At 35.2% G+C, this 17883-nt stretch overlaps 1 protein-coding gene across 1 annotated transcript in view; it reads right to left on the bottom strand.

The window, feature by feature from the left end:
• The window catches only part of DENND5A (DENN domain containing 5A), a 73956-nt gene that overhangs the window by 28651 nt on the left and 27422 nt on the right, over positions 1–17883 (bottom strand). Inside the window, 9 exon segments of the mRNA XM_029285636.1 lie at positions 4386–4490; positions 5129–5281; positions 8320–8451; positions 8529–8532; positions 10618–10653; positions 10655–10699; positions 10701–10717; positions 14024–14117; positions 16201–16351. Of these exon segments, the coding sequence (XP_029141469.1) occupies positions 4386–4490; positions 5129–5281; positions 8320–8451; positions 8529–8532; positions 10618–10653; positions 10655–10699; positions 10701–10717; positions 14024–14117; positions 16201–16351 (737 nt within the window).

Below are 17883 nucleotides of genomic sequence, written 5' to 3'. Positions count from 1 at the left end.
TTTTTTTTTTCTTTTGGTAAAGGGAAATTAATATAAGAAGCAAAACTAATTAATTTATTAAAAAGTGGTTGTCTCAATCACTCATTGTCATTCTCAATCTTTTAAACACTATATGATGGGGTCATTTTATAATTCATAAATTCACAATTCACATGACAGAGTATTGATTATTATTCTTTGTAACACAAATGCAACAATTCTCTGCATATTATTTCAGGGGATAAAGGCTGCTTATTGGAAATTTGTTATTGATACTATGTCTATCCTAGGACAGGGATATCATTACAATTTTAGTTTACATTAACTTTTTATATAATCGCAATTACATTTTATTTCTCTCAAATTTTTATTTTGGTCCAAAGTCCTAATATAATATGCCTCAGGTTGTTCAGAGACCTGAGCTAATCTCAAAGCCTTTTCTAGATTTTTGGGTTTCTTGTAACATAATACAGAGGACACACAGTTATATAGTTTTATAAAAGATAATCCCACAGTTATATGTTAGATTTCCACAGAAAGTTTTATCAAGCAGGAATAGAAACTTGGAAATGGGCGCCCTAATCACTATAGATACCTAAAATATAAGGTAATGGGACACAAAATAATTACATAAGAAAAGTAGTGTTCAATATGTGGAGAAAAAACTTGATTTACAAATGGGTGAATTATTCTTCTGCCTTTTTCTGCCATTATACCAAAAACTTCAAGCACCTAATAGTAATAAGGAAGCAAGAATTTTCTAGACAGTTTCTAATAACAAAAGGCAGAGCATCCATTCATAGAAAGAAGTTTTATATCAATCCAAGAAAAGGCAGAGCATCCATTCACAGAAAGAAGTTTTATATCAATCCAAAGCATTTGCCCAATCTTTATGGAAGCAGGAGATGAACATTCATAAGGCAAATGTCTCAGATATCAGTGGCCAAATATTTCCTTCTTTGTTTATATAGAAGAAGACTGTTGTTCTTCAACAAAATATCAAGATTAAAATATAGTTAAGAATAAAAAAACCCAAGAACAAAAACAAAAATAGAAGAAGAAAAGAAACTTCAGAAATCTTATTACACATCCACAAATGAAAATACTTGGGGTTTTTTTATTTTTTTTATTCTTGGTTTGTTTTTCAGCTCTGTACTTTTTTGTATTGATGCTTTTTTGTTCAATGAACACACATATGATAAGGAGAAACTTTTAAATCGCTCACATTTAGTATTTGTATCTGAATATTTTTGTAGGCATAATTTATCTTGTTAGAAAAATGGCGTTAATATAGCTTAGAAATAGTGGACAATTTGAACATATATTTACCCTTTATTGCATAGTTTTCTAAAACTCCTTGTTGTATTTATTTTTCAGCCCCTGCAATTTCTCACATTTTTGAAAACATTAATGCAACAAAAGATATATTTTAGTTCCCAATTTTGTAATATAACAGAACTAGCCATTCAGAATAGGAACTGAATCCCATTCTTACATTGTTGGATAGTCATGCTTTCTTCCTACATTTCAAAGTGGGATTTCCTGACTGGGCACAAACTCGTCTATGAAGTTTCTCTGCTAGAATTTGGGTATAATCTGTGTTCCTAATGGTTATGTACAGAGTTGCCAGAATGCTTCCTCCCCCCTGCTCACTGCTTTCTATCACACTGTGGTAGACCACATCTAAGGAGAGAAACAGGAACATGTAAAACCTGATCCTCTCTGTCCTTTTGAGGTAGGTAACAAAGCAACAGTTCACCGGTTCTTATTCACGTGTACACCCAACTGTATGTTGAGAGCTGATCAGAGAGGACCAATAAAGTACAGGACTTCTCTCTCTCTCTCTNAGAGAGAGAGAGAGAGAGAGAGAGAGAGAGAGAGAGAGAGAGAGAGAGAGAGAGAGAGAGAGGTGAAACATAGGGCCTTTAAAAAAAACACAGGTTTACAAGTGAACTAGTGAAATGATGATCTTTCTTTGTTTTAAATAGGTGAATTTAAAGAGTTCTGCCAGTTTCCTCTTTTCATATAAAATGACAGGCAAATTGCTATTGTTGGCTTTTGACCTTTCTGTTTAAGTACAGATAAGAGTCAAGAGGGAGGGCTCATAAAAAAGATTTCTTAGTGGAAAATTACATGCCTTCAAATACCCATAAAAGTGGAAATGCTATCTGTCTCTTAGAAACAGGGGAATTGGGAGCGGAGACAACTGTTGGTCAGACATGAGACCTGGTATCCAGATAGCAATCTCTTACATCAGCATTTCCTTACTTATATTTTTATTTACTTTAAGCAAGTAGCCTAAAAGTGCTATGCAGAAGAGCCCACTGACTCCCACTCTCAGAACAGAGTTAGAAAAGATTCCCATGATTTCTCTTCTGATACCAAATCCAAAGAACATGGTCTGCTCTTCTTGGAATCTAACTAATCTGAATAAGTTAGCAATCATAGCTCAGCACTTGTAGAAAAATATTTGAGTGGGTTTAAGCTGGAAGCTCAGTCAGGAAGGCATAGCCCCCAACTCAAATATTTTTCTACAAGTGCTGAGGTATGATGGGTTTAAGCTGGAAGCTCAGTCAGGAAGGCATAGGCCCCAACTCTTACTCTGAGAGAGGTTTTTTTTCCTTGAAATCACCCCCAGGGAAGAAAAGGGAGGTGGAAGAACCTAAAGTAACCCATGAGAATTTACAATATTAGAGAAAAATCCTAACCACGCTTCTGCAACATTGAAAAAAAATTGGAAGTAAGGGATCAACTGTGCCTAGAAGCAGAATCCTTAATAAAGCACCTCCTGCAGAAAAATATGCTTCTCTTCTAGAAAATTCCAACAAAGGATTCTGTGCAGATGCATTATTCATACAGAGTGACTACAAAGGACATATTTTTTTTAAAACCCTCAGGTACCAATTCTTATAGTTATAAAACTTCTGGGGACCAACCAAGGCTGAAACAATTCAAGGAGAGAAGGTTCCCTCAAAGAGTGGATAATCTGAGTTTAGATGATAATAAGATTCATGTTCAGCTTCTTTGTGTCAACTGAGAAAGAGGAATAGGAAGATGGAATATGGATATCAACAGATTTTTTTCCCCTGGGAGTTGGATACATATCTAGCATTATACTGCATTGTTTTAATTTGTGACATAACGTCAATATATATTTGTTTTCATTAAATGTGCTTTGTTGCTTAATGTCATGTTCCACGACAGTTCGATAGTACAGTGATCTTAAGAATCTTTTGAAATCTATTGAATCTATTTGGCAGCACCATCTGTATCATAAGTTTAGTTATATGTATTTATCTTTAAAGTCGGACTATGAGAAGCTGGCAGAATCACAGATGCATTTATGTAGCTTACATTTGTCTAATGCAGAAGTCAAGTTATGCAAAAGCCTTTGGTTCAGGTTTGGAACCGCTTCATTATACATATAGATATATCAGAAATATCTAGCTAATTGCAATTTCATATTTCATACAAATTTCAAAACAATAGCTATCAGGTTAGAATTAGTAAGGATCTTATTTAAACTTCCAAGCCATATTTATTCTGTAATGCATAACAATATTTCCAAATTCAAACAAAACTAGACATCACTGCTGGAGATTTTTTAATTTAATCACTGCTAATCCAGGCTCATGCATATTTTGACTTAATGAAATATGAAATGTTAGTATACTTCTATTTGAGGGACACTACAACCCAGATTTCACAATCTTGCCTTAAAATCCAAGACTGGACAAGTTTTTAATTCTAATTTATATATTGATGGTCTATAATTACAACTGCTATTATACTACTGCAAGTAATAAAAAATACATTTATATTATAAGGCAAATATAGGTATCCCTGTGAACAATGCATCTCCATGTAACACCTATACAATGAACAAAGGGTATGCTGACTCCCAGTGCTGGAACGGGGGTCATGAAAAGAGCACAAAAAACTGTGTGAGCTGAAAACAAATGAATACCATTATACAGAATTATGATTACGATCACATTTCTCAAAGCCAAGGGAGAAGAGTGATATGTGTGTACATGAGAAATGATAACAAAGAAAATGATTCCAGAACTGACAAATTATCAAACATCTCAAAATTATACTGAATTAAAATTACAAATGAAAAAGAAAATAGATAATTAGGTAACAAACAGGGTCCGGTGGCAAGGGAATAGGCAAAAGTAGTTATATGATATGAGGGTGTTAAAAGAAGCTATCCTCATACATATTTATAAAAGGCATAGCTTTCTGGGGGAAAAAATTTAGAACTAGGTTAATATGCTATAAACCAAAGTTTTGCAAAGAAGGTTGGATCTGTTGCACCTCTTCCATCAGATTTCTGAATACTCTACCACAACAGACCGTTCAGCACTGTTTGCCAACATTGTTAATCAGTCCAAAGAATTAACCTTATGTACGGTTGGCCGCTTGCTGGTCTGAAAAGCCCAAATCTGAGTTGTAGCAGAGTATACTGATGCTCTATCTTCTAGGATGAAAGTAGTACAGCTTCTATCCTATGCAGCATATAAACGGAAGGGAAAAGTCAGACAGCATATCCTTCACACACAGAAATTGTTACAGTTTAGAAGTGGATTCAGACAAAGGGAGCCCTACTTGAATGACCAGATTTTTTTTTTAAAAAGCTCTATATTTCAAATGTATTGCTCTCACTTTGCATTCATGCATAATCAATAAGGTGTTTACAAAGAAAATTTGTCAGTTTCTCTCTCTAAAAGATGTTAGCTAGTCCCGAAACGAGTTCATTTTATCATCTTCTAGTTAAAGCTCACAGTAAAGATGCCAGAAAAACAACTAGGAATGATAGAGTTGGATCCAGAATTACTACAAGTAAAGTGCTGGTCAAAGAAAGGGCTCATTTTTATCAGTTCAGCCTTTCCTCTGTGCATTGTGAATGCTCTAAAAATCTGCACTGAATATTTGGGGAACTCACTGAGGGAGTAAGAGTAAGTCAGTGATATTGGAAGGTGGAAGAGTAATGGAAAAGGTATTGACTTACTGTGTCTTTTTTGTTCATGGCAGCCTCTTCTGAATCCAACTCTATATTAATAGTTAGTGCTCATTTACATTAATATCCCAAAGCCTATTAAAAAGTGTAATCGGCATTAAATATCCCTAGGAGTACATTTCTTACCTGCTTCACCTGAAGTCCGTGGCTCCATATTCTTTCCAAAAGATCACAGAGACTGGCTATCAATGTGTTTTCCTCCACCCCTGTAATGTTCACCTCACCATGACCAAGTTCTACTGCTTCTCGGCCCATTTTTTCCACAAGCATCCTTTTTGTCTTTCAAAATAGAAAGCATATGAAAACATTAAGATTACTTTTTGAAAAAGTCAGAATCCTCTATTACCTCAAATAAGCAAAATAATGGGTAATACAATTAGTTGTTGAACTATTTACAGTATGCAATATACTATATTTCATAGATATAAAATAACCAACAGGTTTTTTTTTCCATTTTGACACTCTGCCAGTACTGATCACTTATCTGCTGTACATTTATCTGCCAAAAGAAAAATTAAAAGATTCAATTGATTCAGTATTTTTTCTACTATGATTTATCATTTTTATCTGCTTTCATTTAGTGTGTGTGCAAATCCACAGCACTTGTTCTGCATTATTTGAAAAGCAAGAAAACTGTTAGATATACAAATAGGGAGCTGAATCTCAAACAAGGACGAAGTGTATGTTCTTCCTGTTGTATTTCAATATCTGTTAAAAGTCACTCTTGAACACTGGAAACCCCCAGAATATCATGATTGTTACATGTTTCCAAAAAGGGAAATCAAAGGCATTTTTTTTCATTCATATAAGAAATATCCCCACATCCTGCTCAATGGACTAAAGTAATGTGGTTATATATGTGTGGGATATTGGCACATTCTCCCTTTTTATCCATAAATCTTAAAAATTATTATTTTTAAAAGAAAAAGTAATTGCCACATATTATTCATATTTCACTAACCAAGTTCAAGAGAATAGGCACAAAGATAGTTGGAAAATTAATTTTCAAAATGTCTAAGCTATACAGGCCATATCGTGAATTCAAAAAAGAGAAAGCCTCTGAATTTCTGCAACGTATCTAACCCTTAGGTAGACAAACAATATATTACGGTAAATCTGAACAATGTGTTTCATTTTTCTAGCTCAAAATACCTACTTGCCCTCCTAGAATTTTCCAATAGGCAAGCAAATCTTTGTATATTTGCATGGGTCTTTATCTCAAAAGTAAGTCTAAACCAACGATGCCTTCCTCACTTGATACAAGCTGCATTATCACAGGAGCAGCCAGCAGACTAAGGATTTTTTTTCTAACTGAGATGTGCTAGAATAGAAATCTGAGGCCAAGGTCAGGTGGCCTCAGATGCCTGCTGTTCTACAGTTTAAAGGGGTTTTGTTATTGTTGTTCCTAGTTTCTCCAGAGAAATCATTTACTAGGCTGATTATGGAGGATATAGTCATGAACTGTCTGTGGAGGAGTTAACATGTGGAAATATACCTGAAACTGCTGTTGCATCAAAGTACCAAGAGAATAAAATTTAACTGCAGCAAAAATAGAATAGCTGGATGCTTTCTGATACTTCACTTTTTAAGCTAATCTCACTGTTCTACAATGAAACATTTTTTTACTCAGAAATTATTAAATAAATATTAATTTTATTTTAGGATTCATGAATATGCTTTTCCAGTTTTATGTTTTATCAGAGAATACCAATAAAAAGAGCTTAAGAATAAACTGACCCTGCAGAATATTTTGCAGTTGCCCCAGGAAGCAGAAATGATTGGTAACAGATTTAATTACTATACCATTCTTAGCATATCTATATTACCCTCTAAGCAGACAAAATATGGACTAGCACAAATAGACAACAATACTGGCTTGATCCTAATGACTTAAATAAATTTACATTATGGGAATCCACACTTGAAAAGAATAAAGCTTTTTGTGGACATCCTGGGCGGACTGTATATTCAATTAATATGTTCACATGGTGCCTATGGAGATTCTCACTCATCCAGGTCATTGGTTGTCCCAGATGTGCTTCTCAAAAGGCAACTGAACTTTTTCTTGAAAACATTTTACTTCTCATCCAAGAAGCTTCTTCAGCTCTGACTGAATAGTGGGGAAGGGAAGGATTTATATTGTTTGGAGTCATCTGGTGTTAGCACTCTGAAGGTTAGGACAGATGACTGCAAAGAATATAAATCCTTCCCTTCCCCACCATTCAATCAGAGCTAAAGTCGCTTCTTGGATAAGAAGCGAAATGTTTTAAAGAAAAACAAAGAAAGTCCAGTTGCCTTTTGAAAAGCAGCTTTGGACATAATCACATGGTGAATTTTTGTTACTGGAGAAGATGAATGCAACAATTGTTTGCTCAAAAGCGTATCATATTTATTTACAAAAGGTTGTTGGAATACACCAAATTAAATATTCAAGATTATAGGGAGATATGGAATAAAGAACTTAATATATATAATACACAATGTTAATGGAACATATTTGGGGTATTTATGTATTATAATTCTAGATTTAAAATCATGGTTAACAAAAATAGCAATCACTGAACCACTCCAAGTCTTTTTCTGATCACTGTTTCATACAGAACGGAAAATGTGACTTTAAATCATAAGATATAGCTATGTTTCATAATACTTCTTTTGTTTGGGCAAAAGATATTTCACATTAATTTTATTCTGGAAGGCTCACTATCAGAAATGGGACAACAGAAATGGATGGCATATATTGGTATCTTTTCCATAGGTTCTGCCATTGTCAGTAAAAACTGAAAATTAAATTAGATTACCTTTTTCTAAAGCAGGGGTGTCAAACTGCCGGTCTGCGAGCTGGATGCGTCATGCCGAAACTGCACCCACCCCAGCTCCAGCAATGGGGAAAAAGTCGCGATATGTCGTGACACATCACGTGATGTGGCGAGTTTGACACCCCTGTTCTAAAGTTTATTATTCATATTCATTGAATCACAGTAGTGCAAGAAGTAGTTCTAAATAGTATTACACTACTTGTGCATTTGAGTCTAAGAATTTGAAGTCAAAATATGGAGAAAACTGTATGTTATTAGAATAATCGCATCATTAGAATAATCCCATTAGCAGAATGTCCTGATCCATAGACCTACTTCCATCCCAATCAAGGGAACATTTTGTATTCACTGAAACTATCAGTTCTGCCTCATTTCTGTGAGGATGTTACATCAAAGGATATCAGTATTACCAGTATGAGAAATAATCTACTATAATGGTCCAGCTAATTCAACTCCTTTGAATAGCTAGAACAATATTTGTCAAGAATTATATCATACCTTATTTCGGCATTCCTTCAGCAATCCTTCAACAAATTTCCAATTAGTCTGGGCAATTACTGATGGTGACAGATTAGACAATTTGGGCTGCCGGATAGTACTGCCCAGATTTCGAGCTTCTTGGATGTATTTCTGTAGAAAAAGAAGAACATAAAATATATAAAGATATAATTCTAAATTTAAGAAGAAAGCTATATAACACATAAAACAAGACTATATTTTATGATGGATTGCAAATAGTATTTTTAATTAATGTTCTCACTCAGTTTTAAATAGCCTGGCTGTAATTATTGTACATTTCACTGCAAAAGTAATACTTGTATATAATGCTTGTATTTTTGTACTTTTGAAATAGCACAGTAAGGTGTTACTCACCTGTAACTGAGGTTCTTCTAGTGGCCTTCTGTGCAATGTACCATTGAGAGCTGAGCTATTTTTAGAGGAAGGATATTCTACCCCTATGTGTATGATAATGCTAAGAAGGTACCTCATGCCTTCCATTAGCTGATGTAGAATCTCAAGGGAATAATTGCCTGTGAAAGGATAGAGGGTGGGTTGTGTGAATGCATAGATATTGTGTCAACAAAATACAGTTGCAGTAAGCAACCTGTTCTTCTGTGCAATGATTCTGTGCATCACACAGATGGGTGACTAGCAAGTTATACTTACAGAGGGCAAGTAAATAAAAAATGGAAACTAAAAGGCAGTCCTCTATTTTCAAAGGCCTCACTAATTCTTATCCTGATTTCCAGCTTATATTGTTGAAAAATATTGTGATCATGTTGCAGTCCAGTAAATATTTGGTAAGACAAACCTCTAAGCCACAAAGCTGCAAAATAGTAAGACCTAGCTCTTTTTGATGAGGGTAGATTTGCCAGCTAGCATGCTAGATGGGTAGTAGCTACCACTCAAAGAACAAGCTATTGAAATGAAACTCTCTGCCCTTGCTTATGGGACAAATCGCAAAGTGCAAGTCAAAAAGTATTGCTGAGCTCAAGAGGCACTATTATAGGGGAGATCTGTATATGGAGCCAAAGAGGCTGTGCAGCTTGGCCAAGGCTCCCATATAGATGGAGTCAGAGTAGATATGGTAGGTGAGATGGAGTAGAAGTCACTGAGTGAGCCATTAGAAGGAAAGGGAGTCCTGCAATCTGGTACTGGTCCCTATTTCTAGCTCACCTGCTTCATTCCTAGAGCCTTGAAGATAGATTGTTGTCGATTTTGGCCGCAATTAGTTGTTAGTGAATTCCAGGTTCACTTCTAATTTATTTACATTTATCCACAATGTAGTAGGGGATGGACTGACCCAGCATGTATTACTGAAAGATTGTTAGGTGAAAGGTGAAATGTAACCCTCAGAGATCTGTCATCCTAGATTTTGGGTACTATAATAGTTGTGATGCCAACTTAGAGAAGGCAATGAGAGATAGATTTACAGTTATCAGAATTACTACTTTTGTGAGGATAATGTGTAAGATGAACTTGAAGGTACAAGTTGGAAGATTCTACTTGTGTATTGCTCTTCGTGCTGCCTCATGGGTTTCCTGTCTTTGATGTCATCTTTGTAATTCTCCTACTACTGTACTGTATATCAGTTTTGCATGAGCTACTGTCAATATGCAGATATTATCCAGTAGTGAATCTCCACCTTGTCACTGATTGTCACAGAAGTCCTGAATCTGTAAGTGTTGGGATTCATTGGAAAAGGGACAATAGCAATGCATTTTACTTCAAGCTCTATCCATGTAGGGCTTTAAAAGTGACAAGAAGGACTTTAAATTGTACTTCGAAGATAACTAGCAATCAATGTAATTCCAGTAGCACTAATGTTGCAAGGATGAATTAGCATACCCATCTATAACTACCTAAGCTACTGCATGTTGTATCAACTGAAGCTTCTGTAGTATCTTCAGTAGTAGTATGATTAATGTGATCCACAATGTCTTCTTGCAAAATGTGTTGTCAAAGGGAACTGTGTTAAAACAGGAGATATCTAGCTGGGCATACACACAAGCAGAGGTGTGGGATATCCGATCACCAAAAAGAGCTCAGCCAGAATGTCCTAAATAATATACTGCACAGTACTCATTTGTGAAATACGCAGATAACATGGTCAAACATTAAATGATGCTTAATTAATGCTATATATAATGTGTTTGGATTAAACAAAGCAAATTTTCAAACAAGTTTCTATAAATATTGCAATTCCTATGAAACTGTGTTTATGTGTATGTATTTTGTCTAATACATAAATACATACAGTATTTTGCTATATAGATAGACACATACAAACCAAACTAAAGCAGTGAAACAGATTTAACTGAGTATCTAAAACCAATTTTGCTGGTCTACGTTTTAATATAATAGCAACTGAAGTTTTCAAAAGAAAATCTAGCTGCTGATGAGATAGAAAAGGTAGCAAAATAACACAAAATTATATAAATCAAAAACCAAATAGTGGATATTAAGTAGAAGCATGTTGGAGCAGCATAACATTTTAAATACTCATATGCAAGGACAGGATAGAGGTGATTTTCATGTCTTTGTAGTAAAAAAAAAGAACGATGCAATATAATTTATAATTAACAGAAGTTTAAACAGATAAAAGAATGCAATTTTTACATCAATGTTAAGCACAGTAAAAAAAATTGAAAATCAGAAATGTAAATCAGTTTTATGAGTAATTATACTCCAGAAATTAATATTTTCCTTTAAAACTATTATCAATTACATCATATTGATTTTTTTCTCTTTTGCTTTTGCTTAGTACCTTCAGAGTACACTGAAATCTTGATTTAATGGACCATACAGGGGATGGGGTATCCATTATTTTCAGTTGTCTGCTAAATTAGAGTATGTGATCACAGCAATTTATATCATCTGCAAGTGTAATGATGTCATTATACACATTAACCATTTACAATCTAAGACTAATAAAAATTACGCTGTGCCATTTATGTAGTTACATCATTTGCATGATGATGTCATTTTACAAATTATTTAAATTGACATGATTAAGCAATTGTTACAAATGGTTGTGAAATTTGCTGTAGTGCCTACAAAGTTATCATAGTTTGATAAATTGAGGTTTCAATATATTTTCACAATAGATAATGGAAAGTAGCCACATGAGTGATTTTTGAGAACTAATGTAGACAATTTTTAGTACAAACATTTAGGTAAAAGAATATCCCATCTCATAATTCAGTTAGGTATCGTCGCAGGTTTAACTAACAGTAACAGTATGGACAAAAGACCTCCATCTTGATTTTTCTCTGATAATAATCTGTAGCTCTCCAAAGAATTTCAGTTATTTCTTTGATATTGACCATCTTGTTCATTCTGTTATTCTTTCCTACTTAACCTTACCAAGCATATTTTTTTTCTATTCCATCATCTTGCTGGTAAAAAAAATGCCCAAAATGGCATATGGTTACTGATCATTGCTTCAGAGAGCAATCAGAATGAACATAGACCCTGGTTTCTTAGTAACCACCTGTAGATTACTAATTTTAGTAATCTACATTGCATAAGTAGAAATAAGGATCATACACTTATTTCTCTTGTTCCCTTTCCTATTCTAAACCACTCTGTTTCTTCAACCTGCTTTTTCTGTAGCTTCTTGTGTTGTAAACCACATTCTGATGTGATTTATACAATCAAAGGCTGGCTGAACACAGCAAAGGTAAACCTCTTTACATTCTCTTGCTCTCTTCATATCCATCTTATGTTATTTATCCTTTCATGTCTCTTTGCCTTTTCTGAAACCTGTCCATTTGGCATTTCTCATTCTATGTATTACTTAATTTTTCACTGCTTAGGTGAGCAACTAATGGCATTAATGAAATGATTAGGTAATTTGTACATTCTCTTGCATCAGCCTTTTTCAGTATAAATGTTTGTGAACTTTCCAGGTCTTTGGACCATAAACTCTTCTGTAGTTCAGTCATCTTAAGCTTTCTTATTTCACTGGTCTACTGATTTTTCTTCTTCACTTTCTAATGGAGTTCCTGAATATGCTCTCCTCTAAAAATGTTCCTGTAATTCTAGAATAAAATTTTAATGTAGCCTTTTAAGATTGTTTGTTTTTATAAAATCTCTTCTATGACTAAGCTTGAGTAGTCTCACTCGAGCTTTTTCATATATCGCTTTCCTATGCCCTTTCTGATCTTAAAGCAGATCTCATTTTAATTATCTTGGTATTCCTTTATATTTGTGGACATTATTTATTTAAGCATCTTTGTCTTTTGCTTGATGATAGGCTTGCATTCAGTTGTCATATCTCCTCTTTGTTCTTCCATCTTTTTTCAGATGTCACAATAACATCTTTTTCTCTTGAATCTGGAGAATATTTGTTCAGTTTTTTTCTGCTTCAGTTTTCTAATGTTTTCCCACAGCTTCTCAAAATCTCTTTTACGTGAATCTCTTTCTAATACAATCTTATATTCTGGCACTATGTTTTCTAGGTCTTATTTTGCTGGTACATATTAAAGATTAAAGACAGCAAGGAAGAAATTAGTGCTGTCCAGACCAGACAAAGTCATTGTGCAGGTACATTCCTAGTGCTGGGAAAATAATTGCCAAAAGCCTGTTGACTCAAAAGGGCAACAGGAAAAGTTTACGATTTAAATTCTGTAGCTAAAATATGTAGAGCTTGATTTCTGTGCTCTTTGGCAGCAGATCTTCTGCATAAATGTGACTTATTTCTTGTCTGCAATGAAACAACTCATCTAATAGGGTCAAGTCTGTGAAGCTTTGCTGTTACCTACTACAGTACTTCCAGAACACAGGGTTGAATTGTTAGAAAATTAGAAATGCATAGCTGTGCCTGATCTGAAGTTTGACATATACTTATTTTCTATAATTTTCTAAGTTTAATTCATTTAATATTAAGTTTAATATTTTGCTGACAGGATTGCACTTTCCTTTTTTTCTGTTTCCTAATATGTAATCAATTTGATTTTGCCCATTAGTGATGGCCGCATATAGAGACTATGTATGTTGCTTGATGTAGACATTGGCAATGAACAATGAACAAATAATTGTCTTGGTAAGACTCTAATTGCACTGCTGTGTTTATCCAGCTCACATCACCAGATCCTGTCAGGAAAGTTCACTGGCTTTCTCCAGTAAGAAGAGTGCCTTCTGATCTATGGCTCTTAGGATCTGGCACAGAAACCTGTCTAACTATTACAGCCATGTTTCCTATATAATTTTCTGCCATGTGTAAGAGACTTGCCATTGCCATCTTCTGGGTTTAATTTTGGATTTTGTCCTCTTAGTTAGGTTGTTTTGTCTCACCCCTTAACATCCTCACCATCCCTCATGTTGTGTATCACATTCTGCTTCATTTCCACCTTCAATATTATTGATCCTATCATAAGCTCTGGTACGGCTTTTAAGGTTCCTGAAAATATGGAGCCATTTCTCCAAGTAAAGACAGTATCCCCCACAAATTACAACTATCAAAAGCTGAACCAAAGATAACACATTCATTAACAGTAACAGTTTCCCTTAATTTTTTCTATGCAATCAAAGCCATATGTCAACCATTCTCCTGAATAAATAGACATAGCTTTAAAGATTTAGAATGTTTTTTTTCCTTTTTGTTGGGGGGGGGTAGAACAAAATCAGGAAAATTACATTACTACTTATAGAAAATCTTGATTCTATAATTTGGAAAATGTAACAGAACAGTTTTTACCTCTCTCTGATCGTTATCAAGACGCAGGTGTTCTGTGTGCTGTTTCTGTCTATCTTTCCTCCTCCACTGTGCAGGTGCATTGCGTTTGGTCCATCTAGAAAATCAAAAGTGGTATTCTTTAGAGCAGGGCTTTTCAACCTTTTCACCCATTGTACCACTTTTAGGATATGGCAATATCCGAGTACCACCAGTCGCCTAGCAAGGTGTCAAAAACTTGATGACCACCCCCCAAAAGGAAAAAAGTGATAAAGTACAGGTAGTCCTCGACTTACAACAGTTCGCTTAATGACTGTTCGAAGTTACAATGGCACTGAAAAAAGTGCCGCCCAAGTCACAGCCGAGCAAGACAACTGCCTGCCCACCCGGCGGTGCTCTTCCTCCTGTCCGAGGTTTTCATTGTTGTGAGCATTTCTGTTGGGGATTGGCAGCGGGGGTGGGGTGGGGGGTATTTGGTTTTTATTCCCCCCCATCTTCTGGGTAGTTGCAGCAGGTTTTGGTCACTTCACATGACCCTGGGACATTGTGACCGTCATAAATATGAATCAGTTGCCAAGCATCTGAATGTAAATCACAAGACCCTGGAGATGCTGCAACATTCCAGCTGACTGGTGCTTCTTCAACAGAAGCACCAGGATCAGCAACAAGCTCCAGCTGGAGCCTGGCGCTGATCCTGGCGCTTTCGCTGAGCCCTGACAGCCCTGCAGCTCCAGCCATCTCTTGCTCAGGCTTGTGCAGTGCTGCCACCGGTTCAGCTCATTCCCCTCCCCCGCTACCACTTTTCTAGGATGGTCGCGTACCACCTGCCAGGTGCCAATGTACCACAGGTGGTACCTGTACCACTGGTTGAAAAGGCCTGCTTTAGATACACTAGATAAATAAAGTCAAATATGTTCATCCTGATCTGGAAGTGCTAATAATAATGCAGTTTAATTGCCAACATGTCGTCAGCACCAAGTTTACTAATAAGAGTGAAAACTATGGTGTGGAACTCCAGGAGAAAATAATTAAGGTATCTTAATTATGGGAGAAAATAATTAAGGTATCTTTTTTTGTTTTGTTCATCCATATAAAAATGAACTATACTTAACTGTAAGATGATTGTTGTTGTATAACTTTTAAAGTGAATGAGACTTGCTAATTCGCTTTGTACAGTACTTTATTGAAAGCCTAATTTTTTTATCTACTTTAATTACAATTCCTAATTTTTTACATTGTAATTAATAAACATTTCATTTTCCAGACAATGTTTGCATTTGCATAACATATGTGTTATTTATGCATTATTTATGCATTTACATAAATGGCATGTTGTGACAGTAGCGGAAGAGAATGGAAGAATTCCTTTTATTCCAAAACTGACTCAGGTAAAACAATTCCCTCATCCGCTATATCCTTCAGATAGGAAAAGCAGGTTGACAGGAAATTAACTCTCCTACACAGCTGTGAAACAGTGACTAAAATTCTAGAGATACTCCAAAACAGCCATATCAAACTCGCGACATCACGTGATGTTGCGCAATGTATTGCGACTTTCCCCCCATTGCCGGCAATGGGGTGGGCGCGGTTTTGGTGTGACGCATCCAGCCCGCGGGCTGGCAGTTTGATATGCCTGCTCCAGAAGAACAGTCACTCTCTTTCTATATTGTTTATTTTTTGCACCTCGTGGCAATATTAAAGGAGGGAGGGAGGAAATCTGAGAATTTTCCTCTGGAGGGGAAAAACAGAAGAGAGCAGCATTCCCCAGGCACCTTTGCAGTGGCCAGGGAGTTTCATAAATGGCTACTTCTCCTTTTCACCAGGACACAGATGATCATATGCTATTGATTATCAGATTCCAAGAACCAAGAAAGACACATGGAGTTACTCCTGGGGACTTTCTTTTATTGTGGAGTTACTTCTGGGAGGTTTCCTTTATTGTTCCTCACTTATGGACAGAAACCTGAAGCAACTATTTGCAACACTATTTGGGAATTGCTAAGGAGGAGCCTTAAGTTTTTCTCCTAACCAAATTTTCCATGTTTTACTGCCTCTTTGCCCTCTGGAATGCAGTCCATCCCTCCTGAGAATCTAGACTACATTCCACCACATCGACATATTCAATTACAGCAAGTCACTTTTCTGAGGGAGAAGCTGACTCAGTCAACTATGCCATACTAATATAATGATACAGTACTCACTTATTGCTTGCTGGCCCTGTTGAAAGTACATCAGACTGTAGCTTGGGGAAAAAGCCAGGTTCATATTTTCCTTGTCCAATCTTCATATCTAGTAAATGTGGATGGACTGCAGTATGGTCTATTTTTGCCAATCTTAATTCAATAGCTTTTTCTGGAGGGGGGTAGAATAAAATGTTGAATCATATTACTATGTACCATAGCTGATGTTAAATTGTGAAATAAAAGAATAAAAATCTGAATCCTAAAAAATGAACTAGGACATTACTGCTAGAAATACATATTCTGCACAGAAATACATAAAAAGAAGCAAGAGTGTCTCAATACAATTACAGTGGTATCTTGTTACCCAAGGTGTGTGTGTGTGTGTGTATGTTTGTACACACACACACACATATATATATATATACACACACATGAGAAGTGAAACGTTTTCAAAGAAAAAAAACCAAGAAAATCCAATTGCCTTTTAAAAAAAAGCATCTCCATAGACAGATTTGGAATGCAGTAAGAGTAAATGGTTAAAGAGCTCAAATTAATCAATGATTTTTTTAAAAAAAAAAGAAAAATAGATAAGGTGCATGTCTTTCAGATCATCAAAAAAGTTGTAATAAATCTGAGTGAAGGTGATCTAATCTTGCAAATTGATTAATCTATTCAAGGGGAGAAGGGATAGGTATAATCATGAATAAAAGAGTGAAAATGCATGTCATAAAGTATGAACTGGTTCCATCTAGATTGTTATGGATGCATAAGACAGAAGAAATCCATAAGCTTGTGAAACTTATATGTTACATTCCAAAAAAAAGTGATAATGGAATGGTAGATCCAGAGTAAGCTTTTGGAGGAAATTATGTAATATTCTGAATGAATGTTATCCAGGAGGAAAAAAATATATTTTGCTTAGTAATTAGGCAAGAGAGTATAGAAAAATTGACTGGGCTATTTAGAAACACAAAACAAATGAGAATGGTGATTGTTTGCGAAACAAAGTTTATTTGTTTCAAATACATGGTTTAATAACAATAGCCTATTCATGTCTCTATATGGAAAAAAAATTAATATAAATCTAAAAGCATGACTAACTTTATTATTTATGATGAAATATTGACAGGATATAAAGGTTGTGACGCTTCTGGATATGAAACAGCTATGTGATGGTAGTGGATGATTATAAAAAAAATGTATCAAAGAAATAAAAGTAGTGAAATAAATTACTGCACGCATAGTGACCGCAGGAAGACAAAGTACAAGAACTGTCTGTAAAAAGTATTAAAACATGGATTAATCTCCTTAAAAACGAATGGAAAATGGGAAAGAAAAAAGGTTGTGGAAGCTGAATGAACATCATAGTAATGTGTGGAGCTATGCTAATGGAAATTATTAAAAAAGGCTTCTTTGTGGAATTATGAAGAGGTTGTTAAAAACAAAAAGTATATTAGAGAAAGATTGTTGCAAGAAATGAAAATGAAAGAGATTGCATATGTATAGAAACAGATGGTTATAAATAATGTAGACATAGAAAATAAGAAATAATTACAATTAAGTAATGAGAGATGTGAGAGCAATTTTGATAAAATTAATAATGGTTCTGTAAGTGGATAAAGACAGTTATCCAAGGAACCTCTAGCATAGGGGTCCCCAACCCCCGGTCTGCGGACCGGTACCGGGCCACAGCATGCCAGC

Source organism: Protobothrops mucrosquamatus, unplaced genomic scaffold (genome assembly GCF_001527695.2).
Source record: "Protobothrops mucrosquamatus isolate PMUCROS unplaced genomic scaffold, P.Mucros_1.0 scaffold1977, whole genome shotgun sequence".
Taxonomy (NCBI): Eukaryota; Metazoa; Chordata; class Lepidosauria; order Squamata; family Viperidae; genus Protobothrops; species Protobothrops mucrosquamatus.
This window is presented reverse-complemented; position numbering and strand designations above follow the sequence as displayed.